Source organism: Myotis daubentonii, chromosome 14, assembly GCF_963259705.1.
Source record: "Myotis daubentonii chromosome 14, mMyoDau2.1, whole genome shotgun sequence".
Classification (NCBI taxonomy): Eukaryota; Metazoa; Chordata; class Mammalia; order Chiroptera; family Vespertilionidae; genus Myotis; species Myotis daubentonii.
Genome location: NC_081853.1, coordinates 52,706,918 through 52,731,224, shown reverse-complemented (window position 1 = coordinate 52,731,224; position 24,307 = coordinate 52,706,918). Strand labels below are relative to the sequence as shown.

The 24,307-nt window shown below is 43.4% G+C and overlaps 1 protein-coding gene across 3 annotated transcripts in view; it reads right to left on the bottom strand.

The window, feature by feature from the left end:
- Nucleotides 1-534: 534 nt before the first annotated feature.
- Nucleotides 535-24,307, bottom strand: part of MOBP (myelin associated oligodendrocyte basic protein) — a 28,894-nt gene continuing 5,121 nt past the window's right edge. Inside the window, exons 2-6 of one of the 3 annotated variants that reach the window (XR_009448599.1) lie at nucleotides 18,464-18,673; nucleotides 17,841-18,155; nucleotides 10,586-10,793; nucleotides 2,807-2,886; nucleotides 535-2,688 (exon numbers count right to left, since the gene is read on the bottom strand). Coding sequence is in view for 1 of the 3 variants with exons in the window: in XM_059664460.1 (XP_059520443.1) it covers nucleotides 17,876-18,155; nucleotides 18,464-18,669 (486 nt within the window). In the remaining 2 variants the exon portion in view is untranslated. Of the gene's footprint in view, nucleotides 2,689-2,806; nucleotides 2,887-10,584; nucleotides 10,794-17,840; nucleotides 18,156-18,463; nucleotides 18,674-24,307 lie in introns of those variants that run through there. The other 2 variants (XR_009448600.1, XM_059664460.1) reach the window with 2 other exon arrangements.

The window sequence follows — 24,307 nt, the reverse complement described above, 5'->3', positions numbered from 1 at the left end:
CGATTGTTAAGCATTTACAGAACTCTGGGCACACACCTGTTTTCCCAAAATTAGTCAAAATGTCAGAACATGCTATCGATTAACATCTAGAATTATCCGAGTAATATGCCAAACATTATGGTTGAGAATTCCCACTCAAGAGGCCTATATAGAATAGCTTTGGGAGCTTTATATAATTCCTGCAATTGTCACTGCATAACATTCTCCAGAACCAACCCTTAAAATACAAAAAATACATCCTGGCGGCATAGGTCAGTGGTTGAGCACTGACCTATGAACCAGGACTGATTCCTGGTCAGGGCACATGCCCGGGTTGCAGGCTTCATCCCCAGTGTGGGGCATGCAGGAGGCAGCCAATAAATGATTCTGTTTCATCACCTGATGTATGTCTCTCTCTCTCTCCTCTCTTCTTTCTCTCTGAAATATATATATATATATATATATATATATATATATATATATATATGTGTGTGTGTGTGTGTGTGTGATAAATTAAGACAGTAATTTGATTTTTAAAAAAGACAAAAAATACAATTAGATTAATAGTACATTTTAGTCATAATATCCAAGGCACATTACATTTAGTTATCTACCAGTTTCCAGGGGATTTTATTTCCACAACAGACAAACATAGAGAATTCAGTAATGTCTAGTGATTAAATTTCCATGCTGACATCCAATTCTTGACATGAATGAATACATGCTACGCTCTCTCCTCCCCAACTTTATACTCTGAATAACTGTGTGCCTTCTGGATGATATGGAGAATAGAGCCTAGCAAGCCTGAGTACGGGTCTGGCTTTGCCAAAATCTAAAACGGACTGAAGAAATACGGTTTCCTTGTTGAGTCTGAGTGGGGCTGGCCCACTAATTTCTTCTTTCTAGTAGTCTGTCACGGCACCCTGGTGTTATTGCCAGGAATGTAATGGCCTCAGATAACTCATCGTTGGAAACTGTTTGCAGTAGAGCAGCGGTTCTCAACCTTGGCTGCACATGAGAATCACCTGGGAATCTTTTTTAAATCCTGATTTCTGGGTCTCATCCTCTGGAAATTCTGTTTCTTTGTTACTAATGTTGTGGCTTCACCCCATAACAAAGAAACAGAATTTCTGGAGGACAAGGCCCAGAAATCAGGATTTTTAAAAGATTCCCAGGTGATTCTAATGTGCAGCCAAGGTTGAGAACCACTGCAATAGAGGTTCTCATTTTATTGTTCATTTAGCACCTTAATTGAGGCAGGAGAAACACTTCTACCTGAAGGCTCTGTGTAGCTGAATTCCCCTGCCTTTTTATTGCCACTTCAACAGAGTATGATGGCCTAAGCCAGGACACTCAGGCCTCGCCCTCCAGCTGCCTTGGGACAGTACTTGGCCAGATTCCTCTTTCTGAGGGGTTGGTATTCTGAGCTATATTTCATCTAAATCTACTACACTTCCTCCCTACTCTCTGCTATTTGTTCTAACCCAGCCCCACACCTTAAACAGGACTTCCTCTGGCATTGCCTCCATAGTCTTACCTGCCCCTTAAACTTGGCTGGGTCTGCCTGCGCTCACTGAAGGACATAGGGCCATGCCTTGGTAGAGCTTCAGGAATAAGCCAGTGTTTGGCTACCCTGGCTCCCAGCACAAGACTGCTCTGGATGCCCCCTTTCTCCTTTACGCCGAGTTTCGCTCCACCTAACATCCCTCCACATTCTACAACATTCTATTATCTTCTGTGTTTTTCTATGTATCACTAAAGGAAGGTTGGGAGAGAGGAAGTATTCTTTCTATTCCCCTTTTTCCCCATGTCAGAAACCTGCAGGAATCACAATACAATCCAGATCCAAAACTGACTCAGAACAGATGTGTTTGTTTTCTAAGACTTAGAACCTTGGAGAGACGCTAGGCTTATCATCAGTCCCCCACTTCTCTCTCCAAAATCATTTGCATCTGGCTAATATTGTTGGCCATTTCCATATAGCTTTTAATTTCTATTATTTCTTCAAGCCAGTAATTATTTCAAATCTTCTGCTTGCTTTCCAAGAGGACAGATATTTCTGGGGTAACCTTTTATTTTGTTGCCATTTTTTAAATTCTCTTGCATTACAGAGAAAGTGTGAGATCTTAAGGTTTCTGCTTATTTGGCAACTAGAGCATTGTGAGTCATTCAAATCTTTCATAGGGCATCATATTGCACTTACCATCTCCTATTGCTTTTTATATTTTTCATCTTGTTTTCCAAATTTATCTACTTGGTATGGGTATATCTGATTCATTTGTTTTAACTGCTGTTTAGTTATTTAAATATATGATTATTGACTTATTCATTCTCTTATTGGTGGATATTGATTAACTTCGTTCTGTGTCTCTCTCTTTTTTTCCCAATGGCAAACCATGCTTCACTGAACAGATTTAAACTTACACTAGTATCTCCTTTTTTCTATGAATGCAAGTTTTCTCTAGGATGGGTATTTAAAATTATAATTGCTTGTTCTCTACAATATCCTGCTTTACTAGTATCCACAGACTTCACCCCAAAGGTGTTGTAGAAGTTTATAAATCCTCACTGGTAACTTATGAGAATTTTCCCCACATCTTTGTCAACACTTGAAAATTTTTAGTTTTTGCCATTATGATGGTTGTACAATATATTTTTTTCATAGCCCTGAAGAAAGATATATATCTTCATATTGAAGAAACTTGGGTCCTAAGCAAAATAAATAGAAATAAGTCCATAGTGAGTAACATCATAGTGAAATTTTAGAATACCAAAACAAAAGGAAAAACAATTTTAAACAACCAAAGGGAAAATACAATTTACTTACAATGGAAGGCAGGTAGAATGGCAGATTTCTCATTGGCAATTATAGAGGTCAGAAGACAATAGAATGGTATCTTCAAAATGCTGTTTGGGGGAATAAAATCAGTCAAACTAGAATTCTATATTAGTCTCCTGGTGATTTTATCTGTACATTCTCTATTGGACCTCCCCCACCTTCTTCAGAAATAGAAACTGTCCCTTGACCAAAGGGGTGGGTAGGTGTCTGAAGCTGGGCAAATCCTAGAACCCCGTGCCTTCTGGTCACATGATTGTCAAGAGTAGGCACATAAACAAAGAGCTCTGGCCCGGCCGGTGTGGCTCAGTGGTTGAGTGTTGACTCATGAGCCAGTAGGTCATGGCTGGATTCTCCGATAGGGCACATGCCTGGGTTGCGGGCTCGATCCCCAGTTGGGGGCATGCAGGAGGCAGCCGATCAATGATTTTCTCTCATCATTGATGTTTCTTTTTCCCTTTCCCTTCCTCTCTCTGAAATTAATAAAAATATATATTTAAAAGAAAGAGCTCTGGACATTCTCAACCCTTCCATCTCCATGCTTTGAATATACATTTTCTTTGTTTTGGCCCCTTTCATCTGACAGTCCATTGAGGAAGCTTTTCAAGGAAGAAAGAAAAACTTTGGTGCTCAATGCTACCAGCTCTTCCTTAGGACCCCAGCTATTCTATTATTTTAGGACCCAAATAGTTCTCCAAAGGGAAACTTACACTAGAAAAAAATGGAAGGCATTGCATGAGGAGCTGGGTTCAAAAATCTGACTGAGGACTTTCGGAGATTTGAGACAATGCAAGTAACAGCAAATTAAATATGTAGGTGAAAGGATGTTAAGGAGATAGGTTCCGCAATGATACAACCATCCTATTGCAGGTGAACACTCCTGCAGGGCATAATGGCACCTGGGCACCAGGCCATTTGGGGAAGTGAAGAAACCAAGATTGGAGAGAACATCCTGGCTGTAGAACAGTAGCCCTATCAGGGGCCATTCTTAGTTACCTGACAGGGGGGACCTGCCTCAGTGAAAGTGGTGTTGGTTTGGCAGAATCTGTCAGCACCTGGGAAAAGATCTGGAGAAGGCAGTGTAGACTGTGAAGCCCGCAGCAATGAAAGTGTAGAAAGACTGATAGTAGCTCTGCCAGAGATCTGAAAACCAGGATGTTTTGTGAATTTAAGTTGTAGAAAGACAGATGAGTGAGGGAAAGAGATGGAAGACAGGAGCTGAAAGGAGGATGGCAGTGGGAGAGCATGCAGGACCCTGGAGTGAAGAGAAGGCTATGGTCTCCGTCTGCCCCTAGCTGTTCCTGCGCTCCCAGCACTGCCTACTGAGATCAGTGAGCAAATCACGGAAGATCTTTGGTTGTTTAAGAAGCTGTGGCTTAGAAAAATAATGGAGTTGACATTCTGAATAAATACATTATGCAGCTGAAACCACTTGATCTTTGCATCAGAGGAGAAAACCCTTAGGGAAAGAAATGGACAGGATTATTTTTAAAATAAAAAGTTAGTTGGCAGATTACCATAGTAAGGAGATGAAAAGTCAGGGAAATCAGATGGTAGCGAAATCCACATTGCCAGGAGTTGAAGACAGACATCATTAACATTACAAGCTACATAATGAGGTGTCAGCAAGACGTCAGCTGTGGGGAAAAGTTGGAAGATGATGCTTTTTATACTTGCAGCCAAAGCTCTGGTTGAAAATAAATGCCATATCTTGCAGATGACAGTAGAGTTCTTTAATGATCCCCATCAGAGAACTAAGACTGTTCAAGGGCCTGACTCAGAAAGCTTACAAGACAGAAGAGGAAGAACAGAAGCTGTTGGCTGCAGAAGAGGGTGTTCATGGAGAATTTAAGAAATGGAGGGTGAATTACAGTGAAAACAGATTATGTAAAACTCTGCTGGAAAAACAAAAAAAAAAAACCCAGGACACCAGGCTTTTTTTCTTTTTGATGCATCAAGATTTCTTCCTGTAGAAAAGAGAGACACTGCCTTCCTGAGACAGAAATTGCATAAGACAGAAATTGCAGGTAGCAAGCCCAAAGATTATTGTATTTCAGAGACTTCAGAAATAAACCCAAATCTAACAAGATCTACTAATTAACTCCCATCAATAAGAGATTCTGGAACCCAGATGGGCTCCCATGAGATATTCTGATGAGTACAGGGCACTGTACTCCCCACAGTGCCATTCACCTTTCTTTACTATGGAAGATGAATGCCTAGAAGTGAATTAGTTGTGAGTGGGCTTGTACCTGGGTACAGGGATGTATGTGGTGTCAGGAAAAATCTTACCCTCTGATCTGCATGCAAACATGAAGAATGTCTAGTGCAGTGGTTCTCAACCTGTGGGTCGTGACCCCTTTGGCGGTTGAACGACCTTTTCACAGGGGTCGCCTAAGACCATCCTACATATCAGATATTTACATTACGATTCATAACAGTAGCAACATTACAGTTATGAAGTAGCAATGAAAATAATTTTATGGTTAGGTCACAACATGAGGAACTGTATTTAAAGGGCCAGAAGGTTGAGAACCACTGGTCTAGTGGGTCCCACACCCTCCGATGACACACTACCCAACCCTCCTTGATGATGGACACAAGAGGGATATCTCCATTTCATCATTAATCAAATAGATTTGCCTGGATGTTTGCATAGGGCTGTTCATGGACCACCACCTGGGCCAAGGGACTTTTTCAATATCTGATGAAAATATCTACCTCTAGCCCTAGTTGGTTTGGCTCAGTGGATAGAGCATCAGCCTGTGGACTAAAGGGTCCCAGGTTCAATCCCGGTGGCTTCTTTAATGAAGAATGGCCGCTTTCTACAGCAAGGGCTGGTTTGGCTAACGCTGATGAAAGTAACTGCCTATCTTTATCAGGAGCACCTGTCATTAACTCAGCAGAGAAAAGACTCCCACCGCTATCAGCCACCTTCTCAAACGTGGACCCAGACACTCTTTCTCACACTTTCTTCCTGGTGGGCTTAATTCTGTCTAAAGGAGCCTTTAGAAACTTAAAGCCTTTCTCCATAAGAGACTACCTCCTTTCTGGACCCTAATTAGTTGAGATTATCTATCTTTCTCTCTCTCTCTACAAAATACTTCCAGCCTATGGGGTCTAGAGAGAAGGCCATTAGCTTCTCCAGATGCCAACTCTGGGCCCCACAGGCTTCCAGCCTTAGGTTATAAAGAAACTATTGGGAGAATTTATGTGCTTCAAAACCCAATGTGAATGTTACTTTGGTAATTAAATTTAACACCTTTTTAGAGCTTAGTTTTATTATTAAGAGATCTTTTATGAGCTAAATTATTCAAATCTGCTAGATATTTTATTTGCTATGAAGGCTACCACTTAAACTCTAGTCTCTCATTTTCTCCACTCTCCTCAAACCCATTTTATGCATTATTAATGTAGTTTATATAGTTAATGTAGCATATGCAACAGAAATGTTGAGTGTCATGTTGAGTGTAATACTTTTACATAAAATTTTTTAAAGTATAAATATAATTATCAAGAATGTTTGTTAATCTATGCTCTTTTGCTCGGCCACACTTTGGATAAACCTAGTCAGTTAATCAAAGGTCAAAACAATCAACTTTGTGTTGGCGAACTGTTTCATAAGCAGAAATAAGTAACCCAAACCTATGATGTAATTCCAAACAGTATACTCTTCAATTCACTAAATCATTCAGAAAATCACTAACATAACTATTCTATCAATATTTGCTTTCAGTCATGAAAGTGGAGATTGTCAGATTCTTTTATTCCAGTGGAACCATTTAACTATATAAAACTAGAAATCAACATAGATCCTAAAATCTGCCTTAGATGATGTGGAGGTGTGGCCAGGAGCCTGCTGACTTCACCTCCCTCTTATCTCATAAGGTGGCATCTCCAAGTATTCCAGGGCTCCACCAGCTCAGATTGGAAACTTCAAGGTCACAGCATTATGGCAGCAAGGTCAAGGTCACATTTCAATGGCCATGGGGGCCATGACCAACCTCTTCCATTTACAAATGCAAAACGCTATGTGTTATAAGATGGATGTATAGCTTATGCTCAATAAAGAAGCAGCACAATCTTTACCCAACATTCCTCTGAGTATGTACCTGTCATACAAATAAGAAGAGCAAATGTGAAAAATCTCTCCAAATCACAACTGTACACCCTACTGTCCAGTCGACAGAATCATCTTTGTCCATTAAGAACACTTCATTAGCCCTAGCTGGTTTGGCTCAGTGGATAAAGTGTCAGCCTGCGGATTGAAGGGTCCCAGGTTTGATTCCAATCAAGGGCACATGCCCGGCTCAATCCCCAGTGTGGGGCATGTAGGAAGCAGCCGATCAATGATTCTTTCTCATCATTGATGTTTCTATCTCTCTCTCCCTCTCCCTTCCTCTCTGAAATAAAAAATATCTTTAAACAAAAGAACACTTTATTATATTTCAACAGAGGTAATAAGTACCCTTTAATGGTGTTATTAATGGGCCTGACACATGTGCTATGGAGTCAGGCAAGAAGTCCTCCTAGGACCCTTCCAGGGTGAGTTTCCACATTCCTCTGATGTTAGAACAGCAGCCCAGATGACATTCAGCATACTGTCTCACAGAACAGCCCCATCTGGCTGTGAGCTGTCAGAAATTTTATAGCTTCCAAGAGTGAAGGCTTCCTCATCATTCTTTATTCCTTAAGATTAGACTCTCTCTTGCTCCAACTCTTCTGAGACCATATGGGTCTCAAGTTAGATTGGGGATTTACATCTAAATATGAAGTTGTAGGCAAGGACTTAGTGGCCAAATATCGCCTTGAATTGTAAATTAATTAACTCATTAATTAAATTCACCAGGGGAAGGTTTTTTTAAGAAGATTTGATGACCTCAGATAAAGTGGTTTCTTCTCCACCACTCTTATCTCTGACCCCAATACCAGCACCCTCATTGTGGACAGGACTCTTCACCTCCAACTTCAAGAGAAAATCAAAGCCAAAGGTGGGAAATGACCCAAGCTCCTGCCACTGACCCTGCATACCCATCAGACTCTACTCTCCTTTTCTTCTTCAATTTTTTCCTAACAAAAAGGTACCTCCAAATCCATGCCTAATCCCCTCATCTGTTCCCTGGATTCCACCTCCCACATCCTCAGTTCTTGACTCTATCAATTAATCTCCTCCCCCTTCATGCACCCTCTCTGCTGCCTTCTTCCCAGGGGCATTCCTCATGCTCAAGTGTCTCCTGAGTTCATGGAAAATTCCTGCTCTTGCCCTATCCTCTGCTTCCCTTTATGGTCAAGCTTAGTTGAGGGAGTTACATCAATCTTCATGAATTCCTGTTCCTCACCTTCCATTTGCTCCATACAGAGGGTGCCCTACAAAGTCACCAAAAATTCCTTATCACTAAAGACAACAGACATCTTTGATTCCTCAAGTCTCTAAATTTTTAAAAAATTGTTCCTATAAAAAAACAAACAAACATCCATTCAATCAACAAGTATTTATTGCTTTTACTAGTGCTGGGACTGAGGATGTAGCAGTAAATGGGTACTGGCAGTCCTGGGGTCTACATTAGGAAGGAAAGGGAGCCACACAATAAACAAGTGAAAAAATGAACAAGATAATTCCACAGGGTGATAAGCGCCGTGAAGACAGACAAACTAGAGTGATGGGCTAGACAGTAACCATGGAAACCACTCTGAGCTGAAGGCACCAGTGCAAAGATCTTAGGCCAGAGCATCACAGGCAGAATGAACAATAACAGAGCCCCGAGATGGGGACAAGCACTGAGTAGATATGACAACATCTTATTTACAAGTACAAAAGGAGAGACAGGAAGAAGGCAAGAAAGTGGTCTTCCTCAGTAGAGAAAGGGCATCTGAGTCCCAGGCAGGGTGAGCCAAGCCTGGATGAACCATAAGCCTTTACCCTTATGGTCTGGTGGCTCCACATCACCTCCAGACCTAAGAAGAAAAGTGTTGGGAGGTGGGGAGGGTGGAGGAAGTATCTACTGCCTGCATCTTTCACCCTTCAATCCCAACATATAAATCGGCCAAGCTGGGCTTCAAATAAGCTGGGGTGGCTTCTGGAGTGGACCCTGCTGGAGCCTAAAGAGAGATGGATCCACTCCAACCCTCTCCTTCCACCTTCCAACTCTGATGTAAGGAAAATGGCCAAGAGGGGCTCCTATAAGGCTAGAGTGTGGCATGCAAAGGAACCCTAAGTCAAAGACAGGCCCAGAAGGGAGTATGTTAGAGTTTGTTTTTTCTGATGATCAGCTTAAGAGGTCAGGGTCCTCAGGGGACATGGATCCAATGTGGACTTGGAGGGACTTTCCAGTATTTGTGTGTGGGAGAGAAAAATGAGAGCCCAAAGATGTTCTCCCAAAGCCAAGTTCCCTAACCTAACACACACACACACACACACACACACACACACACACACACACACACCAATCTACAAAGTGACCTGAGAGTTCTTCATTTAACCTGTGGACACACTCCCTCCCTATAGCATGTGTATGTGTGTAGGGGGTGTGGTGGAACTAGGGTAGATGGGGGCGGGGAAGAGTTAATTCCTATGGTGGTGATAGAGAGCCCATACTGACACCAAAGTCCTTCCCAAGAGTCTAGGGCTACAGGTAGTGGGAGTAAAACAGAGCAGAGATGGGCATTCAACCACAATCCTGCACCATTATGATTGGGACAAGTCTCTCCCCTCCCCCTCCCCGCCCCCAACACACCCTGCATGGCCTCTTACACAGGAAGAGAAGTCTTGGGCTGCTTAACCTCCCCTAACTCACCCCTCCACCCACTTAATTCTCCTCTCCCCAAAGCCAAGCTCTTTTTTTCTCCTGATCCCACTACAGTATCAGAGAGAAATGTGAAGGGGTCCAGCTAGGGAGAGCATGGAGGGACCAGGCCTCAATCCCGCCCAGGAACTGGGCATTATTGCTATAGCAACTCTCTGAGCACACCTTCTGGTCTCGTGAAAGTGCCCAGGGGCCATCTGCCCACTCAGGGAAGTGAGGAGGTGGGAAAACAGTATTTCCTGCTTTACAAGGAGGATCCATCTTAGCAGCCCGGTTTCTAGGACTCCCCAGAAGAGGGGATGGGAGCAGGGCATCATGGTTGAGGCCAATAACCTGCTCAAAGTGGCACAATTTGCAAAGCAATGAATTCTGGAATTGAGACCATCCAGATGGGTTGACAAGCTCAAAAGCGGTGCCTTAGAGTATTTTTTCTCACTCGGGCCGGGATCAGGAGGAGACATTCACAAATTCCTCCATGATGTTGGAGACAGGGGCTTGAGGAGTGGCAGGGGCTGCTTTCTCGGGCCTTTTTCTTAGCTTCTGACACAGTACATTGGCTCCAGGTGGATGTAGACCCCTCTGACCCTCCCTGGGAATATCTGTGCATCTCTAGATTATTTGAGAGCCTATTATCTTACTCTGAGAAGAATGTGGATCTTCCCCAGAGCAAACTGTGCTTCTGACTGTGGGCTAGTACAGGGAACTCACTACAAAGAAGAAGATCAAGGATCTAAACAGGATCAAGGATCTGCAACAGGATGCCAGGGACAGAAAGGAATAGTGGTTAGAGGTTAACACATGGGCTGGCACTTCAACCATCCTGATCCGAAGACCCTGGGGTCCTGGCACATCCGGGGGGGAGAAAGGACTGCAGGTGAAACCAATAGGGCCATGCCCTGAGTTCTGGAGCCCGTGGGGTGCTGCTGGGACCCACCGACTGGAGCATAACACAGAGATGCCCCCTCACCTCCAGGCAGGCTGCCCGTTGGCCCTCCTGCCATGGAGACCTTGGGCATCAGCAGGTGTCTGCCTCTGCATCATCTTCGGAACCGGCGAGCTTGCCCAAGGGCATGTGGGTCAGGCAGCAGTGTGTCCAGGAGCTGAGGCCATCCTTTCACTTGAAACTCCTCTTTGGTTACTTCTTCCTTGGGGTTGGCTTGCTCCTCCTTCTCAATCTGGTTTACAAAGAGAGACATAAAAATCCATGACCCTGGTAAGTGCTCAGTTCATGTGACTCTGAATTTGTAGACTACCTTTGAGGTGATTTGTCTTCTGGAAAATCGTTACAGTCCCTCTGTTTAATTTCTCAATTCTGGTAGTACCTGGCTAAAATAATATTTTTTCCTAGCCTGATCCTAGAAAGGATACTTTTTAAGGTCTTTCTATTTTTATGTGCAACAACTATTGCTTTTCTATTTAATCACTGCAGATAAATTTTAAACACAGAAAAACGCAAAGGAAATCAAAGTACCACCCCACTCCTATGGGAAAAAAAATCCCAGTCACACTGCCCAGGAATGTAAACACATGAGTGTACGCAAATATACACATAAGGCATATGCACTCACATGATAAAATTGTGACTATATTGACATGTTCCCATTTTAATGGGGACCAGACTGTGTTCAAGAAAATAAACAACACCCAGGAAAGATATGAAAATGTGGCCCCAGACAAGCACTGTTTGCAAGCTTATTCTCCATAGCATATTAACTGCAATTCATTTAGACAGCAGAGCTTTTTGTGATCACCTATGAAACGAGACTGTCAGTTTCAGATCATCATCAACGTTTTTCATTTAAAAAAGAAAAAAAACAGCAAAGATGCATATATCAGAAGTGTGCCATACTTTTACATTATGGACTGAACTTATGGGAATCACAGCTTTTCCTATGATGTTATTTTAGACCTAAAATTCATATTAACAATAGCATTTTCCAAAACCCCAAATTATATATCAAGCTAACAATGCTGGTGCCCTTCAGACAGGCTTAAGGATAAACGAAGAAACAATTGTTGAAATTTTCAGAGTGAGGTTTAGTAGCCTGGGAGGTTGGAACACATCCCTTGAAATGTGGGGAGGGAATCTTTATATTTTCCTGATTGCCTCTATGACCTCCGACAGGAAACAGCCTTTTCATATTAGAGCTCCACACAGATCCTGCCGAACAGAAAACCCTGGATGAGCACAGTAGCATAGCAGCCCACAGATCCCAGGCATCGCCACTGCAATCAGCCACTGTGGCATCTTAGAAAATATAAGCACCTAGTTACGTAATTGGCACTTTACTGGCGATGGCAGCCACATCGGTGGCACTGGGGATGGCCAAATTGTGCAGCAACAGCCCCTGAATTCGATTTCAACAAGTGGGAGCAACTGAGTTGAGGAGACTGGGCTAATAGTTAGGTTTAAATGGTACAATGTATCCATTAAGTAACAGTTCTAATACCATCCACCTACCTAGTCTATAAGATCCTACACTAAGTACTTTACAATGATAAATAGTGAGGTAGATAACACCCTCGTTTTACAGATGGGAAAAATGCGGTTTTGAGAGAATAAGTAACTTGGACCGGCAGCAGAGCTCAGATGCAAGCCTGATGCCAGTGTCCTTGCCCTCCCCACTGCGCCAGACTAGGTGTATTTATAGGTCTCGTTCAGCCAATAACATCAGCTAAGCCCCGAGTCACGCCCTGGAGACATGAGTGAAAGTCCCTGCCCCTGACTCATGTACACTCCAGCAAGGGAGCTAGACTATGTGGTGTCCGATATGTAGAAGTGGAGATACACCAACTGAGCCTAGGGAGGGGGTGGGCATCTGCTAAGCAAGAAATATGAAGGCTGTGCCAATGCTCCTAACCACTGACAATCATGATGATTCTGCAGACACAGGAGAGAGGTTCTCTACTTACATGAAATAGTTTACGCATCATCCACATTGACCAACTCAAAATAGGCCCCAAATTCTAGTAGTGCTTAGAACTTCTTTGTGTTTTAAATCCAAACCACATTCATGCCTATTCACTGGTTTAATGATAGAGCATGTCAATCAATGAACCATGAGGAAAGATTAACCATATCTTGAAATGAGAATATGAAGAAAGTACAGGTATAAACCTACAACCCAATCCAAGTACCTTATCTGGTTGGGCTCAAGGTTTTTGGACTCTAATCCCTTTTAGTGATCCAGAAAGCCAAATTGTCAAGGACCTAATCTTGTTAAAATAATTCTCTAAGAAAGAAATATTCTAAGATAAATAGCTTAGGTTTGCATATGGTTAAGCATACAGATTAAAAATTAAAAAATAAAATTGTCTCTATTCATAGACAACAATATTGTCAATGTAGAAAATCCCAGTCTATCCCCCAGAAAAGGGTAGAATAAGTGAGTTTAGCAAGATCACAGGATACACGATCAATATACAAAAAATCAATTGTTTTTATATACTACTAATGAACAATTTCAATAGCACTTTTATAAACTACTTAGGTATAAAACGAAGTATGTGCAAGATCTGTAAAAAAAGCCTAAATAAATAGAGGGATATACCATGTTAATAGATTCAACAGTGTTACTACTTCTTCCCAAATTGATTTATAAACTCAACACAATCTCATTCTAAATTCTACCAAGGTATATTGTAGAAACTGACACACTGACACTAAAATACATATGGAAAAATAGAGAAACTTGAATAGCCAAAAACAATTTCAAAAATGAAGAACAATGTTAGGTAATTCACACTAATTGATTTTAATACTTCCTTTAAGGCTACAGTAATTAAGTGTGGTGATGTTGAAAGGAAAAATATATAAATTAACAGAACAAAATACAAAGTCCAGAAATAAATTCACATGTTATGGCCAACAAATTTTCAACAAAATTGCAAAAGTAATTCAATGGAGAATCTTTTCAATAAATGGTGCTGAAACAATTGAAAATGAATATAAAAAAACTGAACCTTAATTCATGCCTCACACCATAAAATTAACTCGAAATGGATAATAATATAAATGTAAAACCTACATTTTTAAATTTCTAGAAAAAAATCTTTGTGACCTTAGATTAGGCAAAGAATTCTTACATATAATACAAAAAGCATAACTCATAAAAAATGATAATTTGGACTTTGTAAAATTTGAAACTGGTTCAACACAAAACACTATTAGGAAAATGAGAAAGCAAGCCACAGGCTGGGAAACGATATTTGCAAAACATATATTTGTATCTAGATAAATTTTATAATCTCTCAAAATACAATAATAAGAAAATAAAAACCCACTTTTTTAAATGGGCAAAAAATTGAACACACACTTCACCAATAAATGGTGGATGAAATACAAGCTCATTAAAGGATTCTCAATATCATTAGTCATTAGGAAAATGCAAAATTACACACTTATTAGAATGGATAAACTTTTAAACACTATCATACCAAGTGCTGACAAGAATGCAGAGCATTGCATGTTGCTGGTCAGAGTACAAAATGATACAGCCACTTTGGAAAACAATTTAGCATTTTCTTATACATTTAAATATACAACTGCCATATGTCCCAGTCATACCAGTTCTAGTTATTTACTCAAGAGGAAAGAAAACTTATGCTCACATGAATGTTTATAGCAGCTTTATTTGTAATCCCCCAAAACTGGAAAAACCCTAAAGCTCCTTCAACTGGCGAATGGAAAAGTACGATAGGTACGTCCATACAAAGGACTAATATTCAGCAATGCAAATGAAAGAACTATTTATTCATGCAACAATGTGGTTCAATCTCAAATGCATTATGCTAAGTGAAAGAAGCCAGATTCAAAAGGCTCCATGCTGTATGATTCCATTTATACAACATTCTGGTTGAGACAAAACTGTAGACAGAAAAAAGATGAGTGGTTTTCAGAAGCTTGGGGTTAATTGCAAAGAAGTATGAGAATTTTATAGGTGATGAAGATATTCTATATCTTGATTGTGGTGGTGGTTGTGTGCATAGAGCTATTTTCTGAAAAGGTTGTGTATCTTAATAAACCTGACATGTGGGATGTGTGTGTGTGTGCAGGCGTGTGTGTGTGTGTAGGGGTGTGTATTACACATACATGCACATGCAAGACCCTGGGGGAGACAGGAGGAAGGAAGATCACAGGTGTGGCTGACCTGATCAGAAAAGCATGCTTTGTCCTCTGAGGCTGAGGGGAAGCATTTAAAAACAGGTGTAAATCCTGATAGACGTGTGAGGGCTGGTGGGGCAGGCTGGCCTGGAGAGGGACTCAGACTCACCCATTTGTGGGGCTATAAGGCTTTTCCTAGCCATGCTCAGCAGCCACAGGCTCAGCAGTTGGGAAACTGCAGTAGTGCAGGTGAGTCATCAGTTTGATGTAAGATCAGGAATTTGTGAGATGAAGGTAACAAGATACAGGACAATAGGATTAAGGCTATTGGGGAGAGGCTGGTTAACCATGTGGTCTAGGTTAAGGACATGTGACCAGGGAGGAGCTGTCAGACTGGGGGGACACACAGCTGCCTAACCCAGGCCTCTGCATAGGAACTACCTATGATGTGCAAAGATGCTCTAGGGACCATCATGATGTGCAAAGGCCTGCTCCTGAATGGGAAGGAATTTATGATTTATGGAGAGCAGCATTCAGGAGTTCAGCACCCAAACTCACAAAAGCAATAACGCAACCTGAGAGGCAGGCAGGGCAAGAGCCTGATCTGACAACAGAAGCTCAGGTCTCTTTCCTAACTCTGCTGTTCCCTGGGAAATGACTGGTGAACTTCTGATTTTGTTTGGCTGGTAAGACCAAAGATAGATTACCAAGGCATAAACACTAGGTGAAATTAAGCATACTATATGCTTGGATGCAATTTTTCCACAAACATGTAAGAGAGAAGTTCTGTCTAAGACATGACTACAAAGCCAATGTTATTGTCTGGGGAAATAGAGGGAGGGCTCAGAAAAGGGACTGGGAGGGCCAGTTTATCCAATCCTGCACGAAAGGAAGAATGCTCCATGGTTTTCTAGGAGAAAATTCAGAGTGAACATCTTGGCATCAGGAAGGACAAAGGAAGACAAGTCGTGTCATAGAAAATGTCTGGGATGTTTGGGTCCACAGGACTGAAGAGCAGGCAAGCTACCTCCCGCTAACAGCCTGGACCTTAGCAGCTGGCCCCAACACCTGGTTCTAACAATGCACACTATCCAACCCCTTATAGTAATTGCTCAGGGAAGTAAGACCTAGCTTGTCAAGTATAGGTGTTTATATTGCACTGAAATTCATGCACTGTGGGGGGTGGGGAGGTCCCTCAGCCCGGCCTGCACCCTCTCGCAGTCCAGGAGCCCTTGGGGGATGTCCGACTGCCAGCTTAGCACTGCTGCAGAGGCAGGAGAGACTCCCGCCACCACCTCTGCACTCGCCAGCCTGGCTTCTGGCTGAGCCTGTGGGAGTGCACTGACCACTAGGGGGCAGCTCCTGCATTGAGTGTCTGCCCCCTGGTGGTCAGTGTGTGGCATAGTGACTTGTCGTGGCCATCTGAGCATCTGTACCAGGGACATGCATCATTTCTCTTGATTGCCAGAGCCTGGTTCGGTGCTGTACACAATGTCATGGAAAATCAGCTTGAAAATACATATGGAAATAAATTGGTCCTCCAGGCTTCCTGTGTGCAAGGTGCAATTTGGTACAAGACATGCTGTGAACAAATGAGTCACAGGCACACACAGCACTGCCCGGTGACTGGCCCCAGCTCAGTCGCTCACAGCCACAACGGTTTTCAGAAAACCACAGATCCCGCTCTCAGAAGTGGAGCCCTGAAGAGCTAAAAGCAGCTCAACCCAGGAAACTCTTTAATGCTTTCACTTTTAGAACCATAATGTGTCACGTTCCACATCACAGTAATGTGGATCGTTGATTTATGGGAGATGTAGGCCAGTTTCTCAGGTGAGAATCTGTGACGTGCTCCCCAGTTGACTCTTCTGCATATTAACTGTAAATACCATGTGACACGCACACAGGGTGCTGTGCTATGAGGTGCTGGGCTTCAGAGTAGACATGAGACTCTCCAATACAATGAACACCCACCATCGACTTATAAAATAGGCTCATTTCCAAATATTAAAAGGGCTAAAGGTTGGGCTGCCATGTGTGTGGGCAGGGAGTATATGGGAAATCTCTGTAGCTCCTGCCCAATTTTGCTGTCAACCTAAAATTGGTTTAAAAAATAAAGATTAAAAAAAAAAAAGTTGACCTGCCTAAGATGATGCAGATGCATCTTTTCTCTCTACATGGATCCCCCGCCTTTTACCCTCTATTCATCCCAGCCTGACCACCTCTGTGCAACCTCGGTGAAGCAGGGCCCTGCTCCAGACTCCTACAGCCCAATGACACTGACTATGACAATATCAGGGCATTTCTACCACCCTACACTGTGACCAGCTATTCTCTCGTTTGGTCCTGGTGAAACACACACACACACACACACACACACACACACACACACACACACACATGGCTGTTCATTGCCATGCCTCTTCCTACAGCGTGGTGCCCGGCACTCTGTAGGTATGGAACCAAATTTGTTAGATGACTGACTGACTGAGTGACTGAATGAATGAGATTATCCCTAGCTGTTTTGGCTCAGTGGATAGAGTATCAGCCTGCGGACTGAAGGGTACCGGGTTCTATTCCAGTCAAGGGCACATGCTTGGGATGCAGGCTTGATCCCCAGTAGGGAGCGTGCAGGAGGTAGCCAATCAGTAATTCTCTCCCATCACTGATGTTTCTCTCTCTCTCTCTCTCTCTCCCTTCCTCTCTAAATTAAATGATATCTATATACAAATGAATGAGATTAACATTAGATGAAGCGTTCTGGGAGGAAGGATAGACAAAATGGCTGAACCTCTGCTTTACACACACCCAGATATTCCTTACAGTGACCATTTCTCCTTCTCCGAGGCACAGGAATCCAGACTCTCATCTACTCAATCTGTTACTGTGGTCAGTACTCGGAACCGATAAATTGATCGCTTCCAGTTCCAGTAGACCAAGGAAACCATGGGAACTGCCATCTGAAGTATCGTGTTGATGGCATGCATAAGGAAAGCAGAAGCCACACTAGGTCTTTCAAACAGAGGGGATTTCATGCAGGGAATTGACAGAGGTTTGGAAAGGCTGAAGGAGGGCCCTTGAGATACCCAGATATTAGTAAACACAGGAAGCAGCTACTAACCTTAGGGCTGGGGGAACACAAGGGAAGAGATGGTGTTACCAGAACCTAGAAGCTTTGATGGGGGACCCCCCACGGCTGGTGCCTGGCCCTCTGATGGGGCTGCTGCGTGGCGGCTGCTTGGACTTCTGAGGGGGACGCTGCTTGGCTGGTGGTGGTCGGACCTCTGGACGGGGTCGTGGCTGACGCTCAGACCTTGGAGGGGACCGTGGCTCAGACCTCGGAGGGGACCGTGGCTTGGCTGGTGCTCTGACCACCGCGGGGGGTGCAGCTGGCTGAATCTTGGGCCTCTGGGGGGACGTTGCACGGCGCCTGGTTCTGAGAGGGCCAAAAGAAGCTGGAGGCTGGAGCCATGGCTCTCTTCTGCTGCTTAAGGGATGCTGACAGGAGCTGGAAACAGGAAGGCAGGCCCTGCTCCCCCTCCCACCTTCCAGTCTCCCTCTAGCACCTTCCAATGGCAGAACCTAACCCGGATCCGACGGTCAGGGGACTGGGGGAAGAGCCGCCTGCAGAGTCCCAGCCCCAGCATCACAGAGTAGAGTAGAAAGGTAGGGGTACGGAGGTGGGGGGTGGCTTGGAGCTGAGAGACGACAGGCCAACGCCCAGCCCAGGTGCTGACCCCTTACCTGGTCCTCTGGCAGGCACAGCAGATCCAGTCCTCTTCTTTCTTCTGGTAGAAGCAGCCACTTTTGCAGATGCTGTACTTCCGGTCCACAATCTCACGTTTGGAGTTGAGGAAGGTGAATGGCGGGCAGCAACGTATGCTGAACTGCTCAGAAAACTTCTGGTTCTTGGAGAGTCTGGGACCCTCCTTACCCGTTTTCTGACTCATCTCACTGGAAATCATCCATACAGGGGGGTCGGGGGGGGGACAGAAACAGCAGGTCAGGTGAGAGAGTGTTCTACTCAGGGAACGCACCCCTGCTACTCCCAGAGCTGTCTTATGCAACAAAAACCTGAAATAGCAAGTTCCTACCCAAGTATGGAGAACAACTAAATTAAGGGTTAATTTTTGTGTATTTTTTGTTTTCTGGAATGGACTCTTTTCCCCCATATGTTTAATGATCCATTTAAGATAGAAAAAGATATTACAAAGCCAAACATTACTGAGCACCTAGTGTATGGTGGTTGCTTTACATACGTCACCTCATTGTTATAACATATGGCATTGTCAACAAACTAAAGATGAGAGAAGCTAAGAAACATGACCAAGTTCATAAAGCCTGTGAGAGGCAGACAGAGGATTTGAACCCATGCCTCTATGACTCCAAAATCCTGTGCGCTTTGACCAGGCCCAGCACTATCTGTGCTCCCTGTGCTCAGCCCTTCTCTCCCAGCAGCAGGGGGCCAGGCGCTAGGCCCAGACTGGACTTTGGGGGACTGAGATGGGCCCAGAGAAGTGATAAGTCTGCATAGATGTGCATGAGTCCTGGGCTGAAAAAGACTGAAAGTTGGGGAAAGAGCTCAATGAAGAAGGAAAGGTAGAGAACGGCATTTGGAGACCTCGCACAGTATGCATATGCAGCAAGGACTTCCCCAGCAAGCAAGAAAGCTCACAGTGGGGAACTAGAATGTAAACTCAAGAGAGGGTCCTGAAGGGAGAATGACTGACAGGTGCTTCCCTCTGTTCCTCCACCACCTGGCCTTAGCAGGTTTTAAAATCTACACTCACTGTTGAAAATAAAATATTTTGGATGAATAGAAATAATAAAAATTCTGCCCAGCTGGTGTGGCTCAGTGGTTGAATGTCAACCTGTGAACCAGGAGGTCACGGTTCGATGCCCAGTCAGAGCACATATAGTTACAGCCCCCTTTATAGTTTATATATTTTCATCTTCTCTCATTTTTCTTGATTAATCTTGCCAGAAGTCATCTCCTTTATATTCTTTTCAGAAACAAACTCCTGGTTTTCTTGCTTATCTTGGCCCATTTTTTTTCTAGTTGATGAATTTCTGTATGCATTTATTATTTCTTTTCAGTTTTCTTTACTTTTATGCTCTTGTTCTATTTCTCTATTCTTGAATCAAATGCTTCTCATAGGCATTTATGACTGTAACTTTTCCATTAAATACAATTTTAGTTGTATACCACAGTATTAACATAAATCATTTTCACTTCATTTTAAATATGGATGAGTTCTTTGATTCATCAATTCTCTTTAAAAATCTGGTCCTGGACTCTTGAACACTGTACACCTTTACATGAGACAATTCCCTCTCAAAGTGGACAAGAGTATAGGGAACCTGAAAGTCCTCATGGCAAGGAGGAAGGGGTGGCTGGTCTAGGTCATGTCCTCTTCTGCTAGACTCTGCTACAGGGTACCTGTGTGGTCTCACCTGGCCCCTGGCATGAATGACACATTACCACTTACCACTTAACCCCACCAAAGCCACTGGTCCCTACTCAGCAGCCTCCTATTGTGATCCAGCTGTCCTCTCAGCCCCTACACCTCCACTCCAGGTAACTTCCGGTTCCCACGCATGCCATGCACTATATATGGGGAATCAAGAGCCCTTTCTTGGGGCCATTGGCCTAGACAACACCCCCTAGGCCCCCCCAAAAAAAGCTGTGTACTCACTCAGGGGATGAGGGCAGGCATCCTCCGAGGGCCTGCAATCTGCCCCCACTATTCCTGTTGAAGTGTGTCAGTTGGACCCACCACACACACTTCCAAATCTGACTGGACATTTCTACACCATACCCCCGCCCTGATCTTGAGGTTTCATTTGAAGAAAAGCGAGAACATGGCTGTCTGCCTCCTTCAGTTTCTCTTTCCCCCATGAATGTGCTCCACAGTAGACAGAATTCTTCCACAAACTCACCAGGTGGGAAAGGCTTGAGCAAAGGAGGCCATGCTCCTTCCCAGGCCTTTCCTTCCCTTTCCCCAACTCCTCCCTATACATGGCTATCACTTCTCACTGAAACCACACGGCGACCCTCTCTGCCTTCAAGTGGTTGGGAATAATTGTAAGGAAAAGATGGAAGTAACCAGAAATTGGCATTTTCATAGAACAAGATGAAATGTCTAGCATTAAAAGCACTATTACTTCAAAACATGAAGAATTAACTTCAAGTGCTTAAAATATTTATACATTTTTAATGAATTTCTATTAGATCTTGCCTCCATTTCACAATGTAATATTTATTCTCTGAAAATCAAAGCCCTTGAGAGCAATAAAAGCAGTTAACCTTTCATTTTCTGAGAGGAGACAGAAATATAGTTACAGTAATAATGCATGAATATGGGGGAAAATAGTAAATGGAATTTTACTGACTGGTAAGCATAGGGAGGCAGTTGGGATACGTGATTTAAAAAAAAAAAAAACAGACTTAATTTTGCATATTACACAGAATCAGGGGATGGTCTTTCAAGACATTGCCAGAACAGAAAGAGTGAAGCATCCGTAACTCTATATATTTTTTAAAACCAGACTAGCTTATTAAAGGTGAGAATATGGGCAAGGGAATCCTAGCATTTTTATAAAAACACAATGTAAGCAGTAAGGCTTTGACTTTATTTAATTATTAATATTCTTATACTTGATTAATTATGGAAATATTAGGTAGCTATTTGAAGAACAATTGAATATTAGGCAGTCATTTTTAAAGATGCTTATGAAGAGATTATGCTGACATAAGAAAATATTTCTGTAATATCAAGTGAAGGCAGCAGGAAGCTAGACTATTTCTTTTTTTAATATTTTTTTATTGATTTCAGAGAGGAAGGGAGAGGGAGAGGGAGAGAGAGTTGGAAACATCAATGATGAGAGAGAATCATTGATTGGCTGCCTCCTGCACACCACCTACTGGAGATTGAGCTTGCAACCCGGGCATGTGCCGTTGACCAGAATCAAACCTGGGACCCTTCAGTCCGCAGGCCAATGCTCTATCCACTGAGCTAATCCAGCTAGGGCTAGACTATTCCTTGTATGTCATCAACTCCAGGGTCTAGCTGCAGCCAGCTGAGAGTCAGAGACTGACCACATCAAGAGGGCTCCCAGCTTCCTCAGACACTTCCAGAGGGTCTAGGACAGAAGCCAGGGTGGCCTCGGCAGGAGAGACACACACTGAGACCCTGCCTTGAATAGATGAGACACTGATGCTCTGGAGACTTCGAGCAATCTTAGGCCTAATTTTCAGGCTGGCAAAGACTCTCTGAATTGTTGGTGGGAGCTATTAAGACAGTTGGGACCACATTGGACCCATTGACAGTGGAGGCCAGGTGACATATGCAAAAAATATACACAGAAAAAGACGGAAGGTAAATGCAATAGTAACACTCAGCCATTCATTCAAATACTATTGAGTGCCTACTAAGTGCCAATTGTGAATAAGACAAAGTAGGTGCCTGTACTCATGGAGCTTGGGGAACAGTGAAGGGGACTCTAACAGATCATATTATGAACAAGGTAGTCAATGTCTAATTGAAGTGTGATTAAACTCCTGGGTGCTAGGAATGAGGGGCTAGGGGAGGGTTCCTGAAGAAGAAACATTTAACTTGAGACCTAAAGGATGCATGGGAACCACCCAGGTGTAGGGGAGGAGAGAGTTGCAGACAGAAGGCCCTGAGACTTGAGGTGCTGAGGAAACCACAGAAGGGGGCGCAGCTGAATATCATGTGGGCCAGACAGCCCAGGGCCTTGATGGTGAGCTAGTGAATAGGAAGAATGGGAAGGCACTGAAAGGTCTTGACCAGAGGACCAGAGGAGGTAAATCTTCCTGTTCATGTTCCGGGAAGATCACTCGGGCTTCTGGCAATGGAGATCAGGAGGCAGAAGTGGAAGCGAGAAGACCAGTGAGGGAGGATAGGAAATTCACCTAGGGCAGTAGCAGTGACGGTGGATCTTGGAAGTAAGACTTAAGGATGGATTGGGTGTAGAGTCCATTGGAAAGGACAGGGCAAGGAAGACAGCCAGGCTTTCGGCCTGAGCAAATGCCTAATAGAGCAGTTTACTGAGATGGAGGAGATAGGGGGAGAGGAGTGAGGGTATAGTGGGACATTCATTTATTCAACAAATATTAATTGAGCATCCACTTTGCATCGAAAATATTAAAGCTGAGATGCTTATGAGGATCTAGTGCTGATGACTGGTCTGTAGTAGAAGCATTGGCCTAGGCCTCAAAATTGCTAAGGACCAGAGTATAACATGAGCAAGGAGCTAGGCTGGAAGACCAACAATGAACAGGGCTTGCAGATGGATTAATGGCAGGCAGGAAAGAAGAACAAACAGGATTTCTCCAAGGAGGCATTTTATAATGGAAATAGATGAACTACTCAAAAGAGAGACAAAAATGAGAATAGATCAAAGACCCCAATTAGAATAGTAACAGCAAATACATGTCAGGAGATACAAGCCTGACACATTTCAAAGACTTCACATATTCAATTCATTTAATCCTCACAACCTCACAATAGCCCTATTATTGCACATGAGAAAGCTGAGGACGTAGAGCTAGTAAGCGGGGGGCCCCAAGATCTCAACCAAGGCAGACTGGTCACTATTTCTAATCTTGACACTATGCGGTTTCTAACAGTAGACATGAAGAGGAGGGAAGCAACTCAAAGATGATTTAATAGAACAAAAGATACTACAAAGCTGCAAGTTAAAAGAGCTGTACCAGTAGAGAAGAAAATATATGAACACAAAAATATAAGGTGCTAATAACCAGAATGTTTACAGAAAAAAACTATATATTTTTTTTAAAAAAAAAAACAGGCAAATAATAAAAAAAAGATGAATCTATAAAAGCCAGTTATCATATACCAATAGGCTTAAGTCTGTAAGATTAAAAGAAAGAGAAATAAAAGCAAAGAAATGTCAATTCGTGCCCACTCTGACGAGCCCAAAAAAGAGGGGATGACGTTAGCAAAGAACGGGGAAAAGGCTGCCAATCAGTGTGTCGGGAGTGTGTGTGTGGGGGGGGGGGGGGTGAGGGGGGTGGTGGTTAGCAGCATTCAGCTAACAAGGACTGGGCTGGAGCTGGGTTCAGTGAACCATCCAGGCTGCAAGCCCTGGGCTGTCAGAAGGATGGGAGTGCACAGGGATGCTCTGACCAGGAGCTAGCTGTTTTTGGAATAAAAATTAGGGGTTCAAAAGTTTCCCCTCATGCCTAGGTTTCCTCCACCTACCACATCCTTCCGAAGGCTGCTCAGCCCCAACTCCTCTGCTATGAAAAACACAATCACCGCAAAGCAAGTTCATTCTACATCCACCACCTCCATCAGAACCTGTAACAGTTTCCAACACCTTGCTAACTCTCTCAGGCCAGGAGCTAATGCTTTCCTCCAAGTGCAGATTTACACAGTGAAAGACAATGGCTGCCGTGTGGATCAGTCCGCAGCAGCAAAAACACATCCAGGCTCTGGCTGGTTTGGCTCAATGGATGGAGCGTTGGCCTGCAGACTGAGGGGTCCCGGGTTTGATTCCAGCCAAGGGCACATGCCTGGGTTGCTGGCTTGATCCCCAGTG